The sequence below is a fragment of the Haliotis cracherodii genome, unplaced genomic scaffold (genome assembly GCF_022045235.1).
Source record: "Haliotis cracherodii isolate W230 unplaced genomic scaffold, xgHalCrac1.p SCAF_11, whole genome shotgun sequence".
Lineage (NCBI taxonomy): Eukaryota > Metazoa > Mollusca > Gastropoda > Lepetellida > Haliotidae > Haliotis > Haliotis cracherodii.
The window spans coordinates 14,268,337-14,287,667 of NW_027266266.1; the positions used below are offsets into that span (position 1 = coordinate 14,268,337).

At 41.7% G+C, this 19,331-nt stretch overlaps 2 protein-coding genes and 1 pseudogene across 2 annotated transcripts in view; 2 read left to right on the forward strand and 1 right to left on the reverse strand.

Annotated features, from left to right (window-relative positions):
- The window catches only part of LOC139456241 (cubilin-like), a 60,963-nt gene that overhangs the window by 30,884 nt on the left and 10,748 nt on the right, over nucleotides 1–19,331 (reverse strand). Inside the window, exons 2-5 of the mRNA XM_071237854.1 lie at nucleotides 11,278–11,356; nucleotides 10,915–11,054; nucleotides 10,264–10,413; nucleotides 9,670–9,754 (exon numbers count right to left, since the gene is read on the reverse strand). Coding sequence (XP_071093955.1) covers nucleotides 9,670–9,754; nucleotides 10,264–10,413; nucleotides 10,915–11,054; nucleotides 11,278–11,356 — 454 coding nt within the window. The remainder of the gene's footprint in view (nucleotides 1–9,669; nucleotides 9,755–10,263; nucleotides 10,414–10,914; nucleotides 11,055–11,277; nucleotides 11,357–19,331) is intronic.
- Nucleotides 3,756–7,503, forward strand: LOC139456242 (integrase/recombinase xerD homolog). Its single transcript, XM_071237855.1, has 2 exons — nucleotides 3,756–3,855; nucleotides 6,521–7,503. Exons 1-2 carry the CDS (start codon nucleotides 3,756–3,758, stop codon nucleotides 7,501–7,503), a joined length of 1,083 nt encoding a protein of 360 aa, XP_071093956.1.
- Nucleotides 4,029–5,102, forward strand: LOC139455962 (uncharacterized; annotated as a pseudogene).

Consider the following 19,331-nt stretch of genomic DNA (forward strand, 5'->3'; position numbering starts at 1 on the left):
TCTCAAACTTAGTACATAAAACCTGTGTCATATGGAGGGGTGCAGTCAAAAGAATTTTTTTTTTTATTGATCTACCATTTTTTCAATGAATTTTTCAAACCCTAACCCTATCCTAGCTGTTTAATTTGAAACTACTGACACACTAGGTGGGTCGGGGGTATTAGCGAGCCAAGCTCACTGTTTTCCTTGTTTGTTTTCTGCATTGTCTCCTATGACCTATGAGGCCTTCCATCTGCGATTTCACCAGATCTGGGCCAACTCTTCCACCTTGAAAGCAACTTTCTGTTTTGCTTTTCTGGTATACTGTGAGTGATGACATCAATCTTCCATTCTCAAGGGCAGCTTTGAAACTATTGTTTTCATATTTTGGGGGTGTTCCAGTTCTTTCATGTACTCAATGTCGTCCATGCTGTTATGGTACTCAATCAGGAACAAGGCGTATTTGTCAAGCTACCACTATGTTCTGGCTTCACCTGTGGCCACTGGAGAAATTTCTCAGTGAAAGCTGTAGCTATTTTGAATTTGTTTCCAAAATCTTTTGTAAGATATCTTTGGCTTGTTTGTACCCTTAGTCTGAGTCAGCAATGTGTATACAACTCCTCACTAAATCATGAGATTAACCACACGTGTATTCTTCCAGATAATAAAAGCCTACCCTTAGAATTTTCTGTTTTACCTTCTGTGCAATGTTCAAAGGCCCGTATGAAGGTTTTGAATCCCTTTGAACATGGGAACTTCTCGCTCTAGTATTTAGGCCAGTCTTTGATTTTGTGCAATCATTTGAATAGTGTGGATGAAGTCTCATAGCTGCCGCCGTGTGATCGTGATTACCTAAACAGTGTTTTGGCACAAAAAAATTTATGATGGGCCTTGTGCTGACGTTGCTCCTGTTGAGTAGTAATCTCCACTGACTGCTTGACCACTGGCTTAAGGCCAACTGTTCCCTCCATTATCCCCATTATTTAGATTTTCAGACTACTCTAAAGCATTTGCTTTGGTATTTTCTACAGCAAGCTCCGTTTTGCAGCTCAATTTTTTCTCTCCTATGTTTCAAAAGATTCTCCTCCATCTCCAAAGCCTGCTTCTGATGCAATAGTTGAGCTCGTGCCTTTAATTCTGCCTGCTGGGCTGCTAATTTTGCTCTTGTTGACGAAACACAACATGTACCTCTAGAATGCCGACCCTCATAGTGCCTATCTTCTTCATCTTGTTCATTACCACTTTGACTATCATCAGTCTTCACATTTTTGTCTTTCAGGTCTTCTATCCAAGCTTCCACAGAAGACTTGTGTCTCTTTCACCGTACCCAAGCTTTTGGACATGAGTTAAAGCACCACAACATTCATCATGTGAATGAAGAAAGTTGTAATATTTGTCAATACCATGTAACATTTTTGCACAACTGACAAAATCTCGTTATAATCCAAAAACGCACGAATATTGTTCATCTCTGTAGTCACCTGTCTACATAGTCTACTTCTTTCTTCCTTCATTCTTTGTAATGTATACATCGCACCTTTCTCTGTTATCCTAATCAATATCTTTTATCTGGTCTCATCTTCATATGCAACGTTTCTAGCATCTCTAATTTCTGAGATGTAAGTACGATTAAAGAAGAAGGCAGTAATGAAATACAAGTTCAAGTCTCTATGTTCACTGTTGTAACTTATTTGTGTATAAAACTGCAGTCTAAATACCGAATTCATGCTTGAATTCACGGAAAATTTGAACACAGCTGATTAAAGGTCTAGGTCTTCTCCAGCACGTGAACAACAGAGAGAGAGGGAGAACTATTTTCAACTTTTATTGATCTGCTCGATGTTGAATCGTATGTCCAGTTTGAATTAAAAGATGAAGAAGATATGTTGTCATTTTTCTTTGGTGCTGATACTCACTTCTCACGATGTATTGATATATACTATTCAAAAAAAGAAACATAGATGTAAAACCACTTTTTGCGAAATATCTAAAATAATTACATTAAGTGAGAACCAAATAAGTCAAACAGAAAGATGATGTGTCTATAATTCGCGATAACACATGCAAAGCACATAAACGTAGCGTTTGGGGATCAATTGTACAGCTTCATCCAAACGCAACCGCCTGTAAAAAACGTGCAGCAAAGGATCCTGCATTTAGGCATGCAGGCCCCCCTGCTGAATGGGTATAAAAATCCACATCAACGGCTGTTCATACAGTCCTTATGACGGCAGTAGAGGCGGTGACAATGCCAAGACGGAATGCAGCTCAACGGAACAACGCCATCGGGAGATTACAAGCTGGAGCAACTCAGCAAGAAGTGGCCAGGCATTTTAGCGTATCCAGACAGACAATCTCCGCACTGTGGACCCGATACAACAACACCAACAGAGTTGACGACAGACCAAGGTCAGGAAGACCAAGGGTGACAACCCAAGCACACGATCGATACATCCGGCTGCGACACCTCCGAGACCGCACTACCACAGCCACGTCTACAACTACACAGATTCCTGGGGTACGCAGAATGTCAGATCAAACGGTACGGTGGTAGGACGCCTCTCGTGCATGTGGCGGGTGCATGGACAGGTGTGCGTTACAGAGGCTTGATCCTACAGCCTTACGTTCTTCCTCACGTCAACGTTCATTGCGGACAATTCCAGCAGGACAACTCTCGACCGCATATTGCACGTGTTTGTCAGGACTTCTTACAGCACAACACCATCCAGACATTACCTTGGCCAGCCCGGTCACCAGATTTGTCCCCGATTGAGCATCTGTGGGACGAGTTGGTTCGACGCGTTCGCAGAAGGAATCCACCGCCCCAAACACCTCCGACGCTTCTTGATGCACTTCAGCATGAATGGCAGCACATCCAACAGCGTGTTATTGACAACTTGATTGCATCTATGGGTCGTCGGTGTCAAGGGGTGATTGATGCACGTGGTGGGCACAACCGATACTGACATGTTCTGTACCCCTGTGACATTAACTGTATCGTGTACGTGTGTCTGTCTAGGTGACACGATTAATGTTTTGAACATTGTGTACATTGATCTTCAAACAGTGTTTCAAATATGGTCTCTGTGTCCTATTTTGAAACAATCGCATTATATTACATTTTGAAAGTCAGTGTCAAGTTTCTTTTTTTGAAGAGTATATTTACATGGGAATCTGTTATACTGATATTTGTATTCTGCTTATGTACTAAAGCCTTACTTTGATTATGTCATCTAATCTAACCTTTTGTACTGTGTGAATGGCATGGCACTGGTGCTACTGTCTTGTATTGTATATATGTACAAATAATATGAGTTTGTCTGAATACGTTTGATTAATTATGTATAATCTTCGGATTAACTTCTGGAGGAAATAAAGTCTCTCTCTCTCTCTGTCTCTGTCTGTCTCTCTCTCTGTCTCTCTCTGGAATTAATTTAATACTGTCTCTGTGATTGTGACGTGTGAACGTTTTTTCTCAACTAATAGCATTTAGTGATTAGAACTAAATGCCTTTATGTCAGGCTTGGCACAGTTGCTAATATTATTACAGCGAAATACCTTCATTCTGGGCGGCTACGTGCCGTTTTGCATGGTGCCATCGTCTCTGGCCTAGATCCGCTCTTGGCACGTCCGGTAAAGGAGCGTTTGTTTATATTTTCTATGACCTGTTGTAGCGTGACATCAGCTCACGCAGCACTTGCTCTCCAGCTTTCAGCCGTACAACACATAGTTATATTCGCGCATTCATCTATAGTTCGTTGCAATTACCATTAAGAATGCCACCAAAAAGACGGGCCGCCTTAAATCACCGCCTCGTAAGGAGCGGGAAAACAGCCAGGAGGGAACCAAGTGTCCGGCAAGCGACATCGGCTACTGGTAAGTCACGGAGATCAGCTAGATCTCCATTGCACGGACCCCCCTTGCCAAGTGTACAAATAGCTGCTAACTTGCTAGTTGAAGCAGATGACTCGGACAATTCAAACGTTCTCCCGCGAGTCGATCACAGAGACATCGAAGAGCCCCAACAAGTAGTGTCGCCCGTTCCGTCGATGCTAGCTATATCGAGCCAACTCAACAGCATACTGGATATGCTAGGCAAACGGATGGCCCAAGATACTTCTCAGAGCTTTACTGGCTTGCGAGGTGTAAGTACAAATGATCTGGGGGTAACGGGGTCGGTGGTGTCAAGAAATCCCGATGTGTTGTCATTTAGCAGTGCACACTCGGGCGAGCCGGGAGTTTCCCGTGACGTCACACCACGTGCAGAGTCAGGAGCGGGGTCAACCAATCAGGGAACAGGGGATTCCCTGACCTTCCAGGAGGATGCTATCAGCGCTGACGTCCGTCAAGTTGTACGGGAGAGAGTATGGAGAGGGGAGTTTGTGGAGTTGACTACATTGTTGCCAGGCGCACAGTCGCATGACGATGACGATGCATTTAAGATGCAGATGGATTCGTCAGGTAATCTGCGATTCTCGCCGGCCAAGCCGGCTAACGCCAGAGCACTAAGCATAGGTCAATGGACGTCAGCTTTCCACATATATATGAGCATTTACGTGGTGAAACATTTTTGTCAGTCCAACATACAGGGCATGTTGGCATACATGGAAACAATCCGTAATGCCCAAGTCCGCTCAGGGGGTTTTGGCTGGTCAAACTACGATCAGCAACTCCGACACCGTATGGCACGAGACCCAATTCGGGAGTGGGGCAAGATAGACGGTGAAATGTGGTTGAAGCACATGACACCGACTATGTCCCGTGTTCAAGAAAATAAGACTGAACACTTTACAGTGCCTTTCAGCAGGGCCCTTGACTTTACAGTCAACGCATGCTGGGACTACAACAGGTCAAGGTGTGCCAGGCCAGAATGCAGGTTTATTCATAAATGCCCCAATTGTGGCGAGCAACATCCCGCCTATTCTTGCTTTCGCGCAAAGGGGGGTCGTAGACACTACAAACAACTTAACTACACACAGGCAACCCATGCTAAAGGCACTGGCCCCAACTCCACTCATACTCACTAGATTAAAGCGACATTTGCAACTGTACAAGCATTCTAACCATGCCCATGGCATATATTTATTACAAGGTTTGGAATCAGGTTTTCAACTGGGATATAGTGGGCCACGCCTAAGTCGTTGGCCTGACAATCTAAGCTCAGCCAGGGATCCCATTTTACAAGATATAGTAGCTGCCAAATTGGAAAAGGAAGTAAAATTACGTAGGGTGGCAGGTCCTTTCGAAAAGCCGCCTCTGCTGAACCTACAAGTTTCACCCATCGGTCTCGTACCCAAAAAGCAAACGGGTAAGAGTCAGTCCTTGCCGGGGACAGACGATTTTCGTTTAATACACCACCTTTCTTATCCTCAAGGCAGATCAATCAACGACAACATAGACAGCGAAGCATGCTCCGTGACATATGCACGGTTCGACGAGGCTGTCAGTATGGTACAGCAACTTGGTCCAAATGCTCTACTTGCAATATTTGATGTGAAATCGGCTTTCAGGATTATGCCGGTACACCCTCAGGACTTTGAGTTGCTAGGCTTGTGCTTTCAAGGTAAATACTACTTTGATAAATGCCTGCCGTTTGGCTGTTCCATATCATGCTCAGTGAAAAATTCAGCACCTTTTTGAAATGGTGTGTCCAGCAAAAGTTGCCTATTGGCCAACTCATGCATTACCTTGATGATTTTCTCACAGGCAGAACTGCAGGAACGAAAGACTGTGGTGACAACCTTGATACATGTCTCAGTACCTTCCAGGAGCTGGGCGTATCCGTAGCACATGAGAAAACAGTAGGTCCTGCATCCTGCTTAACATTCCTAGGTCTTGAAATCGACACAATCAGGATGCAGGTTAGAATACCACAGGAAAAGATTGTAAATATCAATGCAATCATACACGATATGCTGGCCTCAGGTAAGCACAAAGTGACCTGTAAAGCTTTGCAGTCTCTAGTGGGCAAGCTAAATTTCATGTGCCGGGCAATACTCATGGGTAGACCGTTTTGCCGCAGACTGATTGATGCCTATACAAAGGTAAGTCAACAAGCACATCGTGTTCGCATCATGCGGGGAGTTCGTGAGGACCTAGAGGTTTTTTTGCTTGGGATCTTGGGGGAATTTAACGGTGTGTCGGTTTTTCAGAATCAAAAGTGGGCTGACAATACATGTCTGCAGCTGTTTACTGACGCAGCCAGCACTGTGGGGTTCGGCGCATACTATAACGGGAACTGGGCGAACGGACTCTGGCCCCGTGAGTGGGTGGAGGACGGCTCGACTCGTGACATGACACTGCTGGAGTTGTTTCCGATTGTGCTGTCAGTTTGTCTGTGGGGGACAGCCTTTGCTAACAGGAAAGTACTTTTCTTTTGTGATAACCAAGCTGTAGTGTCAATAATAAATAAACAGTCTTCAAAGGCACCCAGAATCATGTCACTGATAAGGCTGCTAGTGCTGCAGTGCCTTAAACACAACATTTTGTTCAAGGCCAGATATATAACACACGACAATATTATCGCAGATGCACTGTCGAGATTTCAGTGGAACGATTCCGCAATGCAGCTCCATCAGCCAACCTGCATCCCACACCACTTCCAGACAATCTCTGGCAGGGCTAACAATCGAGGCAGAGAGGATCCTTCAGAGATCATTGGCGGCAAACACGTGGGCAACTTACCAGGCAGGAACCCAAGCGTTGCAAGCATTCAGGGCGTCACAAAACCTGGGAGATGTCTGGCCGGTTCCAATAACTCATCTGGTACATTTCATTGCTCACCTGTCAGTGTCAGGACATGCACCGAGTACGGTAAGGACGTATATGGCCGGTATCTCAACGTACCATAGGCTACATAGCATGGAAGACCGCACCAGCCACTTTGTTATTACTAAAATGATTACCGGGATGCAAAAGTGTCACGGGAGGCAGGATCACAGAAAATCAATAATAATAGACCTGCTCAAAGTAATTGTAAACAACCTGCAATTTGTCTGCTCTTCTACCTATGAAGTAAGATTGTTCAAAGCAGTATATTGCTTGGCCTTCTTTGGTTTCTTTCGGCTGAGTGAACTCGTGCAAACCAAACTTTCTCAGCCAGGGTGCGCTTTCTTAGACCTAGAAGTCCAAGACACGACTAAGACAGTAACAGTCGCTCTAAGGCATTCAAAAACGGACAGGCAGTCACATGGCATAGTTGTTTCCATTTCCGCCATACCTGGCCACCATCTGTGTCCAGTGGCTGCAGTTAAAGCATACCTAACAGTTCGATCACAGGGTCAGACTCAAGCTTTCGTACACTTTGATAAATCTCCCCTAACCAGGTATCAATTACAGGCCGTGCTAAAAAGAGCACTGGCGCATAGCGGCATCTGCACAGCAGCATACTCTTCGCATTCCTTCAGGATTGGCGCAGCAACGACAGCAGCCGGTAACGGAGTGAGTTCAGATTTGATACAGCACTTTGGTAGGTGGGGGTCAGAATGTTATAAAAGCTATATACGCATGCCTGCAAACGTTTAAATCGCCAACCATGCAAGAACAGTTTACTTCCTATTGATTCATGTTTTCAGTATGGTTGGAGAGAGCAGCTACAGGACAGTGACTTCGGTATTCCAGGGGGGATGTCTCTGGTTGGCAAGGGGCGGCGGAGGTGGGAGGAGCTGACCAAGCTGATAGATGCCCAGGTCAAAGCAATGCAGACACCACCAAAGGCGGTGGTGATTCACCTTGGTTCGAACAACCTGGGTAAGGTAACCACGTGTCAGCTATATCATGAGATCAAGCTGGCACTCCTGAGGATACACCTCCTCCTACCTGGTGCTGTCATTCTGTGGTCAGACATGCTGCCACGGAGGTACTGGCATGTAGCCAGCCGTGCCCGGGACCTGGACGGGGCCAGGCAGAAGCTGAACAGACGAGTGGGGAACAGGGCCCGTGAGCTTGGGGGGATATGGGTTCCCCACACAGTGTTCAACCGGCAGGAGCAGCAACTGTACCTGCGTGACGGGGTTCATGTGTCACCGGCCGGACTTGATTTATTCACACAAAACATTGGCAGCTCCCTTTCCGCAGTATGCTTGTAGGAAACATTTTCAGTATAGGATAACACGGTGGGTGTACCTGAGCGCGAATGGTCGTGGTTGTGGGGAAGCACCAGGGTGCTTGTGGCGGGGTGCTGGTGGACTGCATTACAAGTTACATTTGGCGTCTTGGGATACATCCCAAATTATAAATTATTTAGGATAGGGTTGTCCGCTGTACAGCAGGAACCAATTTATCCATTCTGCATTACAGCAGATGGCTTAGTGTCCGCTTTACAGCTATTGTAAACAGCTATTGTTTACAGCTTGGCAACAATAGTTGCCCTCGCTCATGGTTTGGCAATGGAACTTGCCTGGCAGCGAAAGCTGCATAGCAACATGGGTTGCTTGGCAACGGTAGTTGCAGGGCAGCAGGCGCTGCATTGGTAAGCAACATGGGTTGCTTGGCAACGGTAGTTGCAGAGCAGCAGGCGCTGCATTGGGAAGTAACATGGGTTGCTTGGCAACGGTTGTAGCAGGGCAGCGGTTGCTGCAGTTGGGGTTGCTTAACAGGGGTTAAGCTCATTGCTGCAGTCCAACAGTACCATTTCATCCAATAATATCTCTTGTCTTAATTTGAAGTTCCGCTATCATGCATGATAGCGTAGCCTGTCATAATGGAGCCATGTCCTTATATAATATATCTTCTACTACAACAAGTTACTGTATTCTTGAATAAAAATAGACGTGTCCAACTCATTCAAAAAGTTGTTTTTTTCTGTAAACCAATGAAAAACCGTATGCAATTGTACAAATATATACTGACAGACTGGCACTGTGAAGCAACTGTCACGCTCCAGTCATGTGACTCACCCGCTCCACGATCACATGATCACATGATCACTGGTTCTAATTACAAATTGACCATTTGACAGCTGCAGTGTCATTTGAAAGGCTGTGGCATGCCTGCATGTATATGCACGTGTGTAAACAACAAATGTTCATTTCATACTGTCTAGACATTCGACGTCATTTATGAGCGTGGCATAAATAGTATTTGACTAAATTGTACAAACATGACAACACTAACTTACGTTCCCGACTCTGTTATACGAACTAGTAGACACCTGGCTTTCGGGGTAGCATAAGAGTCAATGGTGTTGTTGACGGAGTAGTAGAAAACTGCGTTCAATAAACACAATCCTCTTTCGAAAAGACAACAAATAACAAAGGTGGCCGGTTGGGTCGAGAGTTCCAGTAGACATGTGGAAATAGTTTCAGACATATTTGCAAAATAAACATTTGTGGAGTCAATAACTCTGCGGCAATCTACGAATGTATTCGGTTCCAAGTGAAACACTCAGATGGGCAACTGCCATTATGCCGAGACACTTTTGTGATTGAATTGTCCTTCTCAATCCTGAATCAACTGCCAGACATTATCAATGTAGAATACGTGCGATAAATATATTTCGCCCAGCGAATATATGCACATGGACCTTGAAACTGAAGCGGGTTGTTGAGTATCAGACATAAACATTTATGAAAATACCTTTTGTATTTGTGGTTAAGTAAACAATATTTTAATGAATAAGGGATCTTCAATCACATATATGTTTACAGATATATTTGTGTCTTTAGTCATTATAGTATGGTAACTACTCACAGAAAGTAGGTGTTTGGGTACCCAGGCGAGGTAAAGGTCCTGCCTGCAGACGTTGCCACGAGAGGTACGCCACAGTTTGATTCCCCTGAATGTGATAAGGATATAAATCGTATGACTCACGTGAGTCATGAAGATCTGACTATGCATTCAGTCAAAGAAAATTTGTATTGTTTACTGATTTTGACATATTCTACAATTACCTTTTAGATTCCTGCATTTGGTTGCCAATTCAGAAAAAAACAATTAACCTCGTCATTGCAAGGGTTGCCTTGTTTGGAATATTTTTTACAGGTTTACTACGAGGCATGGTGTATTGTTTCTATATGATCAAGGGATTCAGATATTATGTATAAAAGTAAACATATTTGTGATCTTCACTGATTCTTGATTTTTTATCCATTTATGCAACGGAAATATTAGACTCTACGATTTCACATCACCGATGACGTCCACTATTACCAATTAGTTCACGTTCAAATGGTCATTTTGTCATGATAGAATGGACAAAAACCGATCGTGTTTTCAATTTAAAGGTTTTGAGGTACTGCACATAATAAAAAGAAGTCGCTTAAACAAGGTCATGGTTTTACTCACCGTCTGTTTCATAATATCTAATTAGGAAACCGCCTCTGGTTGCACTGCCATCAGTCTCGAACACTGCATGAAAATGTTGGTCTTCACGGCTAATAAGATACCATCTGCTTTGTCCACAAATTCTGTGTGAATCGGCTACGTCTTGATCATCTAGGGTGGAAAAAATATAATTGTCAGTAATCATTTTGTTGTTCGTGTATTTTTGGCTGATTATAAATAGTAATTACTTGTTACAACATTAAATGTATCTTTGTGTCAGTAACAGTTTTGAAAAATGATTCAGCTTAAATAGAATTGCAAATAAACAAACAGTAGAATGACTGCAAATCAAAACGTAGCTAATATCAATAAGCTTCTTTCAGAAATGTTCCACAGAGATCATGAAACACGAACGTGTTATAAGTATTATACTTTGTCTGAGTAACATGCTAATGACGCATTAAAAATATTAGTGAAAACATATTGCAATGACATGCAATAACCAGCAGGCGATAAGCCTTTTCAGAACATCTTCAATCACTTTACATATAATCAAACAATCCATATTGCTATATATTCTTTAATATAGTTCTATATAACAATAATTATTTATTTCTGAATCTATTTGAGATAAATAAAGTTTTCAATGTTCTACTACAGTGTATATTTTACCATTATTTCTTGTGTATATGGTTAGGGCGTCATATGGACAGGTGGATCCGGTCGAGCCTTCAATATCGGTGAACACCATGTCGAGTACAACTCTGTACCCTCTTGTTTGAGGGTAGATGTCCCAATAACAGTTGTCATTGCTGTAGAAAAAAATGTTAGGAACTAAAGCAACATGTCCTGCACATATTGCGGGACCAACATCAACCTGTTCGTAATTAATTCTGCAATGCTTGACGTATTAATGTTAACGATTATAATATACAATAAGCATATATATATGTACATAAATCTTGGGGATATACACGAGGACACATGTTCCTTGAGAGATTTGAAAAACATGAAGAGGAATATCCCTTTACGTACCTAGTGTAGTTGCGTGGGTAGTTAGGAGATGTGAAATTCAGCGGTTCCCTTTGAGCATAGAGCGTAACGTTACCCGCGCCTGTAAGAAAAAGTTAACTGTATATACGTATATGGAAATGTATACATTCTAGGAATATTCACCTAGTTCAAGGACAATGAGGGTTCATTGTTTTGTTTGTTTGTTGTTTAACGCGACAATATTCCAGCCATATGACGGTCTGTAAATAATCTAGTCTAGACCAGACAATGCAGTGACTGATATCATGAGCATCGATCCATGTAATGTGGATACGATGACATGCATCAATCAAGTCAGCGATCCCATAAGTCGCCTCATACGACAAGCACAGCATTCACTTCAAAAATCACACTGATACTTTTCAAATGAAAACAATTCCATCTTTGGATTTCTGTCTATTTTATTCTGTTTCATGAGTGTTGCATGAGTATTTCATGTCAATTCATGTCATTATATCTCATTTCATGTCATGTCATTTCATTTCATATCATTTCATGTCATTTCATCTCATTTCATCTCATTTCATGTCATGTCATGATTGACTGCAAATAAAGCAAAAATACCATTACTCTAGATTGTAAATACAAATAAACTATACCCAAAAACATTTCTTTGCAAAAGAACATTGATTTTAGGGGACATTAGGAAATTTATGGTAATTACAAAAATGTTATTTACCAGAAGCAATGTAATTAATTCAAATACTTAATATCACAATTATACATCCAAAACTAAAGATATTAGTAAAAATGCTGTTGTATTTACCTAGTTGTTGACCACTTTTATCAACTCAAGGGGCTACCTAGCCAGCTGCCATGTGGCTCTGTGCATGCCTTACATGCCTTACATGCCTTGATTACATGCATCTATAAATAGACTAGTGCACAGCGCACCCTATTGGGCTTAAGAAAAATATAAATAGTCTACCTTGATACCCAACTGAAGCATCATAAAATGAAAACATCTTTTAAGTTTATGACCATTACACACAGAGACCCCTTTTTACGACAAGCATTGGTTGCTGAAGACCTATTCTAACCCGGATCTTCATGGGGGACAAGCATTGGTTGCTGAAGACCTATTCTAACCCGGACCTTCACGGGTTTGATTATTCATTACTTGACGAACCGTCAAATGAATAACACTGGTTCCTCAGATAATGAAGCTGATGATGTAATAACTTGTAGAATGTGGATGGCATCATGCATGTATATGCACAAAATGTCATTTTAATGATGCCCTAAAATTATCTGGAAACAATACAATTATGCGTTATTCAAGGAAGAAGGGTTAAGATAAACTACTATTACTGTTTCATATATATATGAATATATTATCTAAGGATTGACGTTGTATTTGTGTCGGTTCATTGAGGTATAAATCGAAAACCGATGTGTAAACTTTGTGATTCCATGCAGTGGATTCTTACAAAAGTTTACATATCGGTTTTTCGATTCATGAGCTAATCAGAATTCTGGAACTACAATGAACACAACCAAAATTTAATGTTATATATATAGTTCACATATAGTTGTGTATAATACGAAGCAAACGAAGATAGTGAGCGCAGCACTGAATAGAATTAGGGCAACATTTTCTTCATAATCGCGTGCCTCAACATGTCGACAGTTAGCAGTGCACTGACAAAATTCCACAATGTTCGCAATGTGTGAACAAAATTATCCGTTGTAACGTATCTGCTTTCTTTGAGATAATTGGGACTTAGCTCATATCATACCTTTTGCAAAGGAAAACAAAATACACATTCTGTCGGATACAAGTTGTTTGAAATGTCATCCGAGTGCAATGAAGTTTTAATACATGTTCCTGGGTCAACTGAACAATCGTTCTTGGCAATTCGATAATCCCGTAACAGGCGAGTTTTTAATTCACATAAAATTTAATGGAAAAATGCAATTTCACATCCCGTTGGTCCATCGCGCAAAGGAGGTTATAAACTTGGAGTATACCTATTCTTTAAAGCATGACTATACCGTTGATGTGTATGTCACCCGCCCTATGCCCCGTGCCCACGGAAGCGCTTAGGCTGAATTCAGGTAAGGCACCGCTATTATCAAAATTGAATCAGGACGGTATATTCACATGCCGTTAGAAGACAGGAAAGGTTTTCAGAGTCTTGACGCTGTTGAAGGTGAATGCCATGTCATTAAAAAATTCCTGTGTATAATGTTGAACGAAGTAGTCTCTTAAATAAGTGTGATGTACAGAAAATAGCCTATATTTTGTCATATAATATTATGTGTCCTCTTACCGCCAAAATCTGCAATGACATTTTACAAAAAAGGAAAAATGTTTTATACATCTGCGACTCAGCTTCTTCTTTTGTAATATATGCTGAATATGTGAATGCATTTTTGTAGAATCTGTACGGAGTGGCCCATATAGGTATTTTATTAATATGCAACAGTGTTGTAATGAATTGGAGTGAGTAGTATAGGTAATAGGGGTTCTGGACCACTTCCACTGGAGCCAGATTTATATACCTATACTGCTACTACAGGGGGGGGGATTTTTTATGTGTAAATGATGATGCGATTCAACGATAGTCATGATGATCAAGTTAAATTGGCTCTAGCTCACCACTACCTGGAGCCAATCAATGATACCATTAGTATAAAAACGATGATGAGATTAAACTAAATTGTAATGAAAATATTCTCTATTATTTTTACTAATACGTATACCATTATTTCTAACGAAGTGATATTCAACATTTTTACTAAGTTCTTCGTTCATTTTACTAGGAGACCAGACTATATATTGTTCTTGGTAATTGGTAAGAAACAATTGATGACCATATTTGGTTGGTTTGATATCATTGATATAATATATACCTTGTGGTATATCTCTCCATTTGATAATTTTGTCCTTGAGCATAAATGTTACGATAGCTTTTTCGAGTTCTTCCTTTGTTGGTTTGTAATTATCCATTATTATATATTTACGTAAGCATTCCCCTAAATGTGATCTAACGATAGTAAGCAATCTATTTTTAATCTCTAACCAGTTCTCTTGTTTTGGCACGGAATAATTGACGTGCTTGTTGCCTCCCCTGTTCTATGAACTGTTTTTGTCGTCTTCGCGAATACCACTGTTCTTATGAGAATTAGATCGAATCTTCTGCTTCATTAAGTTGTATTTGGTGAGTTCCGACAGCACTAAACGAAACTCCTCCTCGGATATCTTACAATCAGCCATTGCTGTTGAAATATGATCCTCAACGCATTTCAACTTTGCTTCGGCGAGTATCCGAATATTATCGTGTTTTAATGCTTTCTTTTGCAACTTACGGGAAATGAATTTTATCGCTATTCCTGCCAGTCCTGAGACTCTGGCGGCCATTTCCATGCCAAGTACGATAGGCGTGGTGATTATAGTTGATAATAAACCAACACCGGCTACACCGAGCCCCATGCTAGCCGTTACAAGCGCGGTGTCAACTCCGTCGAGAGCATTTACGGCTCTGTGATATTTTTTATACAATCCAAGTCTAAACTCCCTCTCCTTTTCTATTCGATGTTTTATGTCGCTTATTTGATGTAATCTAAATCCATCAACAGCATCCATCTTTTCAGATGCCTCATTGAGCGCCGGATATAAACTCATAGTGTATATTACGGTCATATAATAGTCTTTAATTGGTCTTGCTTAAATGTTTTGAGAGTATACATCAACCGTGTGAAATGAATATTATACGGCATGAATATCTTAGTAAGAGAAATACTACCACTTTTAATAATTTGGACCCCCTCAAGGGTTGTAACGGGTGATGCTCCAATATGAATAATACTGCAACGTTGACGTTGGTGTTTCTTTAGCCATTTAATCGATACACCTGGTAATATTTCAAAGGCATCTTCTGGTGCATTTCCGCTAACATCTTGGAAGGAAATATTTGCCTTTCTCCAAGGCTTAATTTCAGTATCCCATTCGACTCATTTTGAGTGAGACTAGCTCCCCAAGGCTTTAAAATTTCATCGCTGAGTGAGCATACACTGTAATACCCATTATAACAATACCACTTTTTTCACCAAATATATACATCTGATTATTTCTTTTCGCATCACTTATATTAGTCCAACGTGGGTAATACGTTACATCGCATAGAGCCACTTCAAGTTACCATCCGAGTTATCGATAGTTTGAAGCAGTTGAATAGACTGACCATTTGTTATTCCCGGGAGTGTGACATACATATTAAATATACAATGATACTATATCATAACTTAAATATGAAATCAACTTATATTACTAATCAGTCGATTTTAGTAAGTGCCTCTGGTGCTAATTTTTTGTTAAATTCCCTGATATCTTTGTAAATACAGGGTCATGCCAACTAGCGATAAAATGGTGCACGATTGGTTTCACAATCCGATGCAATTTTGGCAGAATCAGTTAAACTTTGCCATATGGTGTGCCACAGCAGGATGTGGTGTATCTCTTTATGCTCCAGGATTTGAACTGAATAAGTCTCTTTTATCATTTCATGTGTACTATCAGATTAGATGTATACTTAAAGAAATTAGTGCCCCATTACCGCAGGATCGAGCATGGAATGCATCAAACAATCCGTACGATAGGTTCGCGTATGAACGTATTTGTCAGGATTTAATATTGCTACGAGTAAAGATTGGCGTATTAAAGGAATTAACCATGGTCTAGGTGTTCCGTACAGGGGACACAAAACTGTTAAAGAAGTCAGCGATGATTTAGTTAAAAAAAACTAATCAACCGTTCAATCCATTTAAGTTGTTACAGAAAAATAATCTTTTTGTAAGATTACATAATCTTAATCATGGCTGGGAACTTTCGAGTAACGATTGGAGAGGTTATCTTATGAGTTTTAAGGGTGGTTTGGCTTATATTGTTACAAAATTTGTACAACTGAACGATACCGCAAACGCTTGGAATGAATTTCTATATGATAAAACAGAAAATAATTTTACTTACCCAGGAGTTGTAAGAGTTAATGAATCAATAAGAACTTATGTATGGGCAATTCTCGGTGCACAATCGCAAACACGAACGTCCATTATTGGTTCTGGGACGTCGCTCGATGCACAAAAACAGTTTGCCGCAAATGTAGAGGATGCTATTAATTCACCAGTTGACATACCATCTTCTATAAAACGTTATCAAGGTGTATTACAGTACGCTCAATCCAAAGTAGACTATGTTTATGCGCCGGGACTATACATGTCTCCGAGTAATATGGAACTTAAGATCGGTCAAGTGATAGGTTATAATAATGAAATTGTTATTGCTACCGATCAACAAAAAAACAGGTATAAATTCAGATATTAACACCGAATTAATAACGCAAACAAACACAGGCGAAACGGGAATAGTCAAGCCACAGATATCTACTAACACGTCTACTAAAGCACAACCACAAGTGCCACCGCATATTGCGGATAAAATTCAACAACATATTGATGAAAAAACAGCGCTTATAGAAGGTGGAGTCGCGGCTGGTTTACTCATGATTTGGTGAAATAGTTCTTAGCGAACTGATTTGGTTAAATAGTTCTTAGCGGATACGTACAACAGCCCAGCAATTGCTACGATCAGTGCCCACAAGTTTTGACTAAACCAAGTGGTGGTCTTAGCTAATAAATTCAAGAGCCAGGAAACAATACTCCCTATTATACCTGGAAGTGCAGAGGCGGCTTTCCCAGTGCTGAACCTAATGCTGTTAAATGCTTTTTTTATCCACTCTTTTATACCATCCCTATCACTAGGCGGTGCACCACCTCCTGTACCACCACCGGTTAACGCGAGAGTTCTCCCCGGATTGTATTACAGAACTCCGAGGTTGGTACACATTGACCGTGGAATTATCGTAATAGGTATCCAAGATTTCTCCGAGCTTCGAGCTTTCTTCCAAATTATCTAAACTAGTGTCTAAAAGAAACGATACCAACTTATTTTCAAAATTGTTTTTTACTAAGTGAATTGTCTAGTATGAAAACATGCCAATTCATATTGCACATCCCAAACACAGCAAAGCCGATAAAAAATACCGGAACACGTGATCACTTCCGGGAAAAAACGTAAATTTCGTGAAAGTGACATTTCCTTCTCTAGCAGCATGTTCTGCACGTGCATAAAAACTGTATAAAACGGCTGATCAGACACGTTGATATCACAGCAACAAAAAGAATACAAGATATGCCACGTTTGACAGCCATCGAGAGAGAGAGAGCCGTTGGAATGATCCAACAGGAGCGTGACACGTCGACAGAGGCGGCTTTCCCAGTGCTGAACCTAATGCTGTTAAATGCTTTTTTTATCCACTCTTTTATACCATCCCTATCACTAGGCGGTGCACCACCTCCTGTACCACCACCGGTTAACGCGAGAGTCAAAGTTGATATAATAAATCCCAATGCGGTTAAAATACTGGCAATGGTTATTCCCTGTTCTCTGAACAATGTTTTGATTTTATCGGCCAGTGTAGTGTCATCGTTGAGGACTCGATCGATGGTTTCTTGAATTCGACTGATTTGTGAACAAAGTGCCTTTCTATTACTGGAAACATCCTCGAGGCGGGCTGATCTTTCGTCTTCTAAGTTACGCAATCTTTCTGCAACGCGGCGTCTACTGAATTCATCGCCCGACTGTTCAAGTTTTGTTTTCTCATAAGCTATATGCTTGTCGAGTTCGGATAGCTTGGCTATATTATTGATGAGTTCTCCCCGGATTGTTTGCATTGCCTTGTCAAGACCTCATAATTCCTTATTACAGAACTCCGAGGTTGGTACACATTGACCGTGGAATTATCGTAATAGGTATCCAAGATTTCTCCGAGCTTCGAGCTTTCTTCCAAATTATCTAAACTAGTGTCTAAAAGAAACGATACCAACTTATTTTCAAAATTGTTTTTTACTAAGTGAATTGTCTAGTATGAAAACATGCCAATTCATATTGCACATCCCAAACACAGCAAAGCCGATAAAAAATACCGGAACACGTGTTCACTTCCGGGAAAAAACGTAAATTTCGTGAAAGTGACATTTCCTTCTCTAGCAGCATGTTCTGCACGTGCATAAAAACTGTATAAAACGGCTGATCAGACACGTTGATATCACAGCAACAAAAAGAATACAAGATATGCCACGTTTGTCAGCCATCGAGAGAGAGAGAGCCGTTGGAATGATCCAACAGGAGCGTGACACGTCGACGTCGCCAGAAGGTTGGGCTGCGCACGCATCACTATCACCAGTTTGATGCAGCGGTTACGTCAGACAGGTCAGACGTCAGACAGGCCCAGGAGTGGAAGACCACGAGTAACCACGACGCCCCGTGAAGATCGTTACATCCGAGTATTACACCTGAGGAACTGCACCGTAACAGCGACGGCGGCTACAGCACTGGGACACAGGATCAGTCGACAGACCGTCTACAGGAGACTACGGCAGTATGGTATCCGGCCACGTCATCCCTACCGCGGACCGCTCCTGACGCCTCGACACCGGAACAACAGACTGATCTGGGCCAGGCGAGTTCGACGTTGGCAACGGCGGGACTGGGCACGTGTTATAATCTCTGATGAGAGCAGATTCCTCATCTTCAGAAACGATGGACGGCAGCTTGTATACCTACGATTTGGTGAACGTTTGGCGCCTAACTGTATCCAACAGGTCCGGCCGTTTGGAGGTGGAGGGTTAATGGTTCGGGGTGGCCCTTTATTCAGCAACAGCCTCGTGGACTCCTTTTCCAACATGACAATGCAAGGCCACACACAGCAAGATTGACACAGAACTTCCCTGCCAACGCCAACGTACAGGTTTTGCCATGGCCCGCATGTTCATCGGACATGAATCCCATCGAGCACTTATGGGACCACCTCGATCAGCAAATCCGACGTCGCCGTGTGCCTCCAGTCAACGTCCAGGACTTGGAACGATGTCTCCTCGAGGAATGGCAACGCATCACTCCCAACGTCATCAGACGTTTGACGTCATCAGTCCGTAGGCGTGTTCTGGCATGTATTGATGCTCACGGTGGACAT

Coding starts and splice junctions, on each gene's coding strand:
- LOC139456242 (XM_071237855.1), top strand. CDS start 3,756: ATGCCACCAAAAAGACGGGCCGCCTTAAATCACCGCCTCGTAAGGAGC. Junction 3,856..6,520: donor GCAAGCGACATCGGCTACTG/GTAAGTCACGGA, acceptor TGCACTGTCGAG/ATTTCAGTGGAACGATTCCG.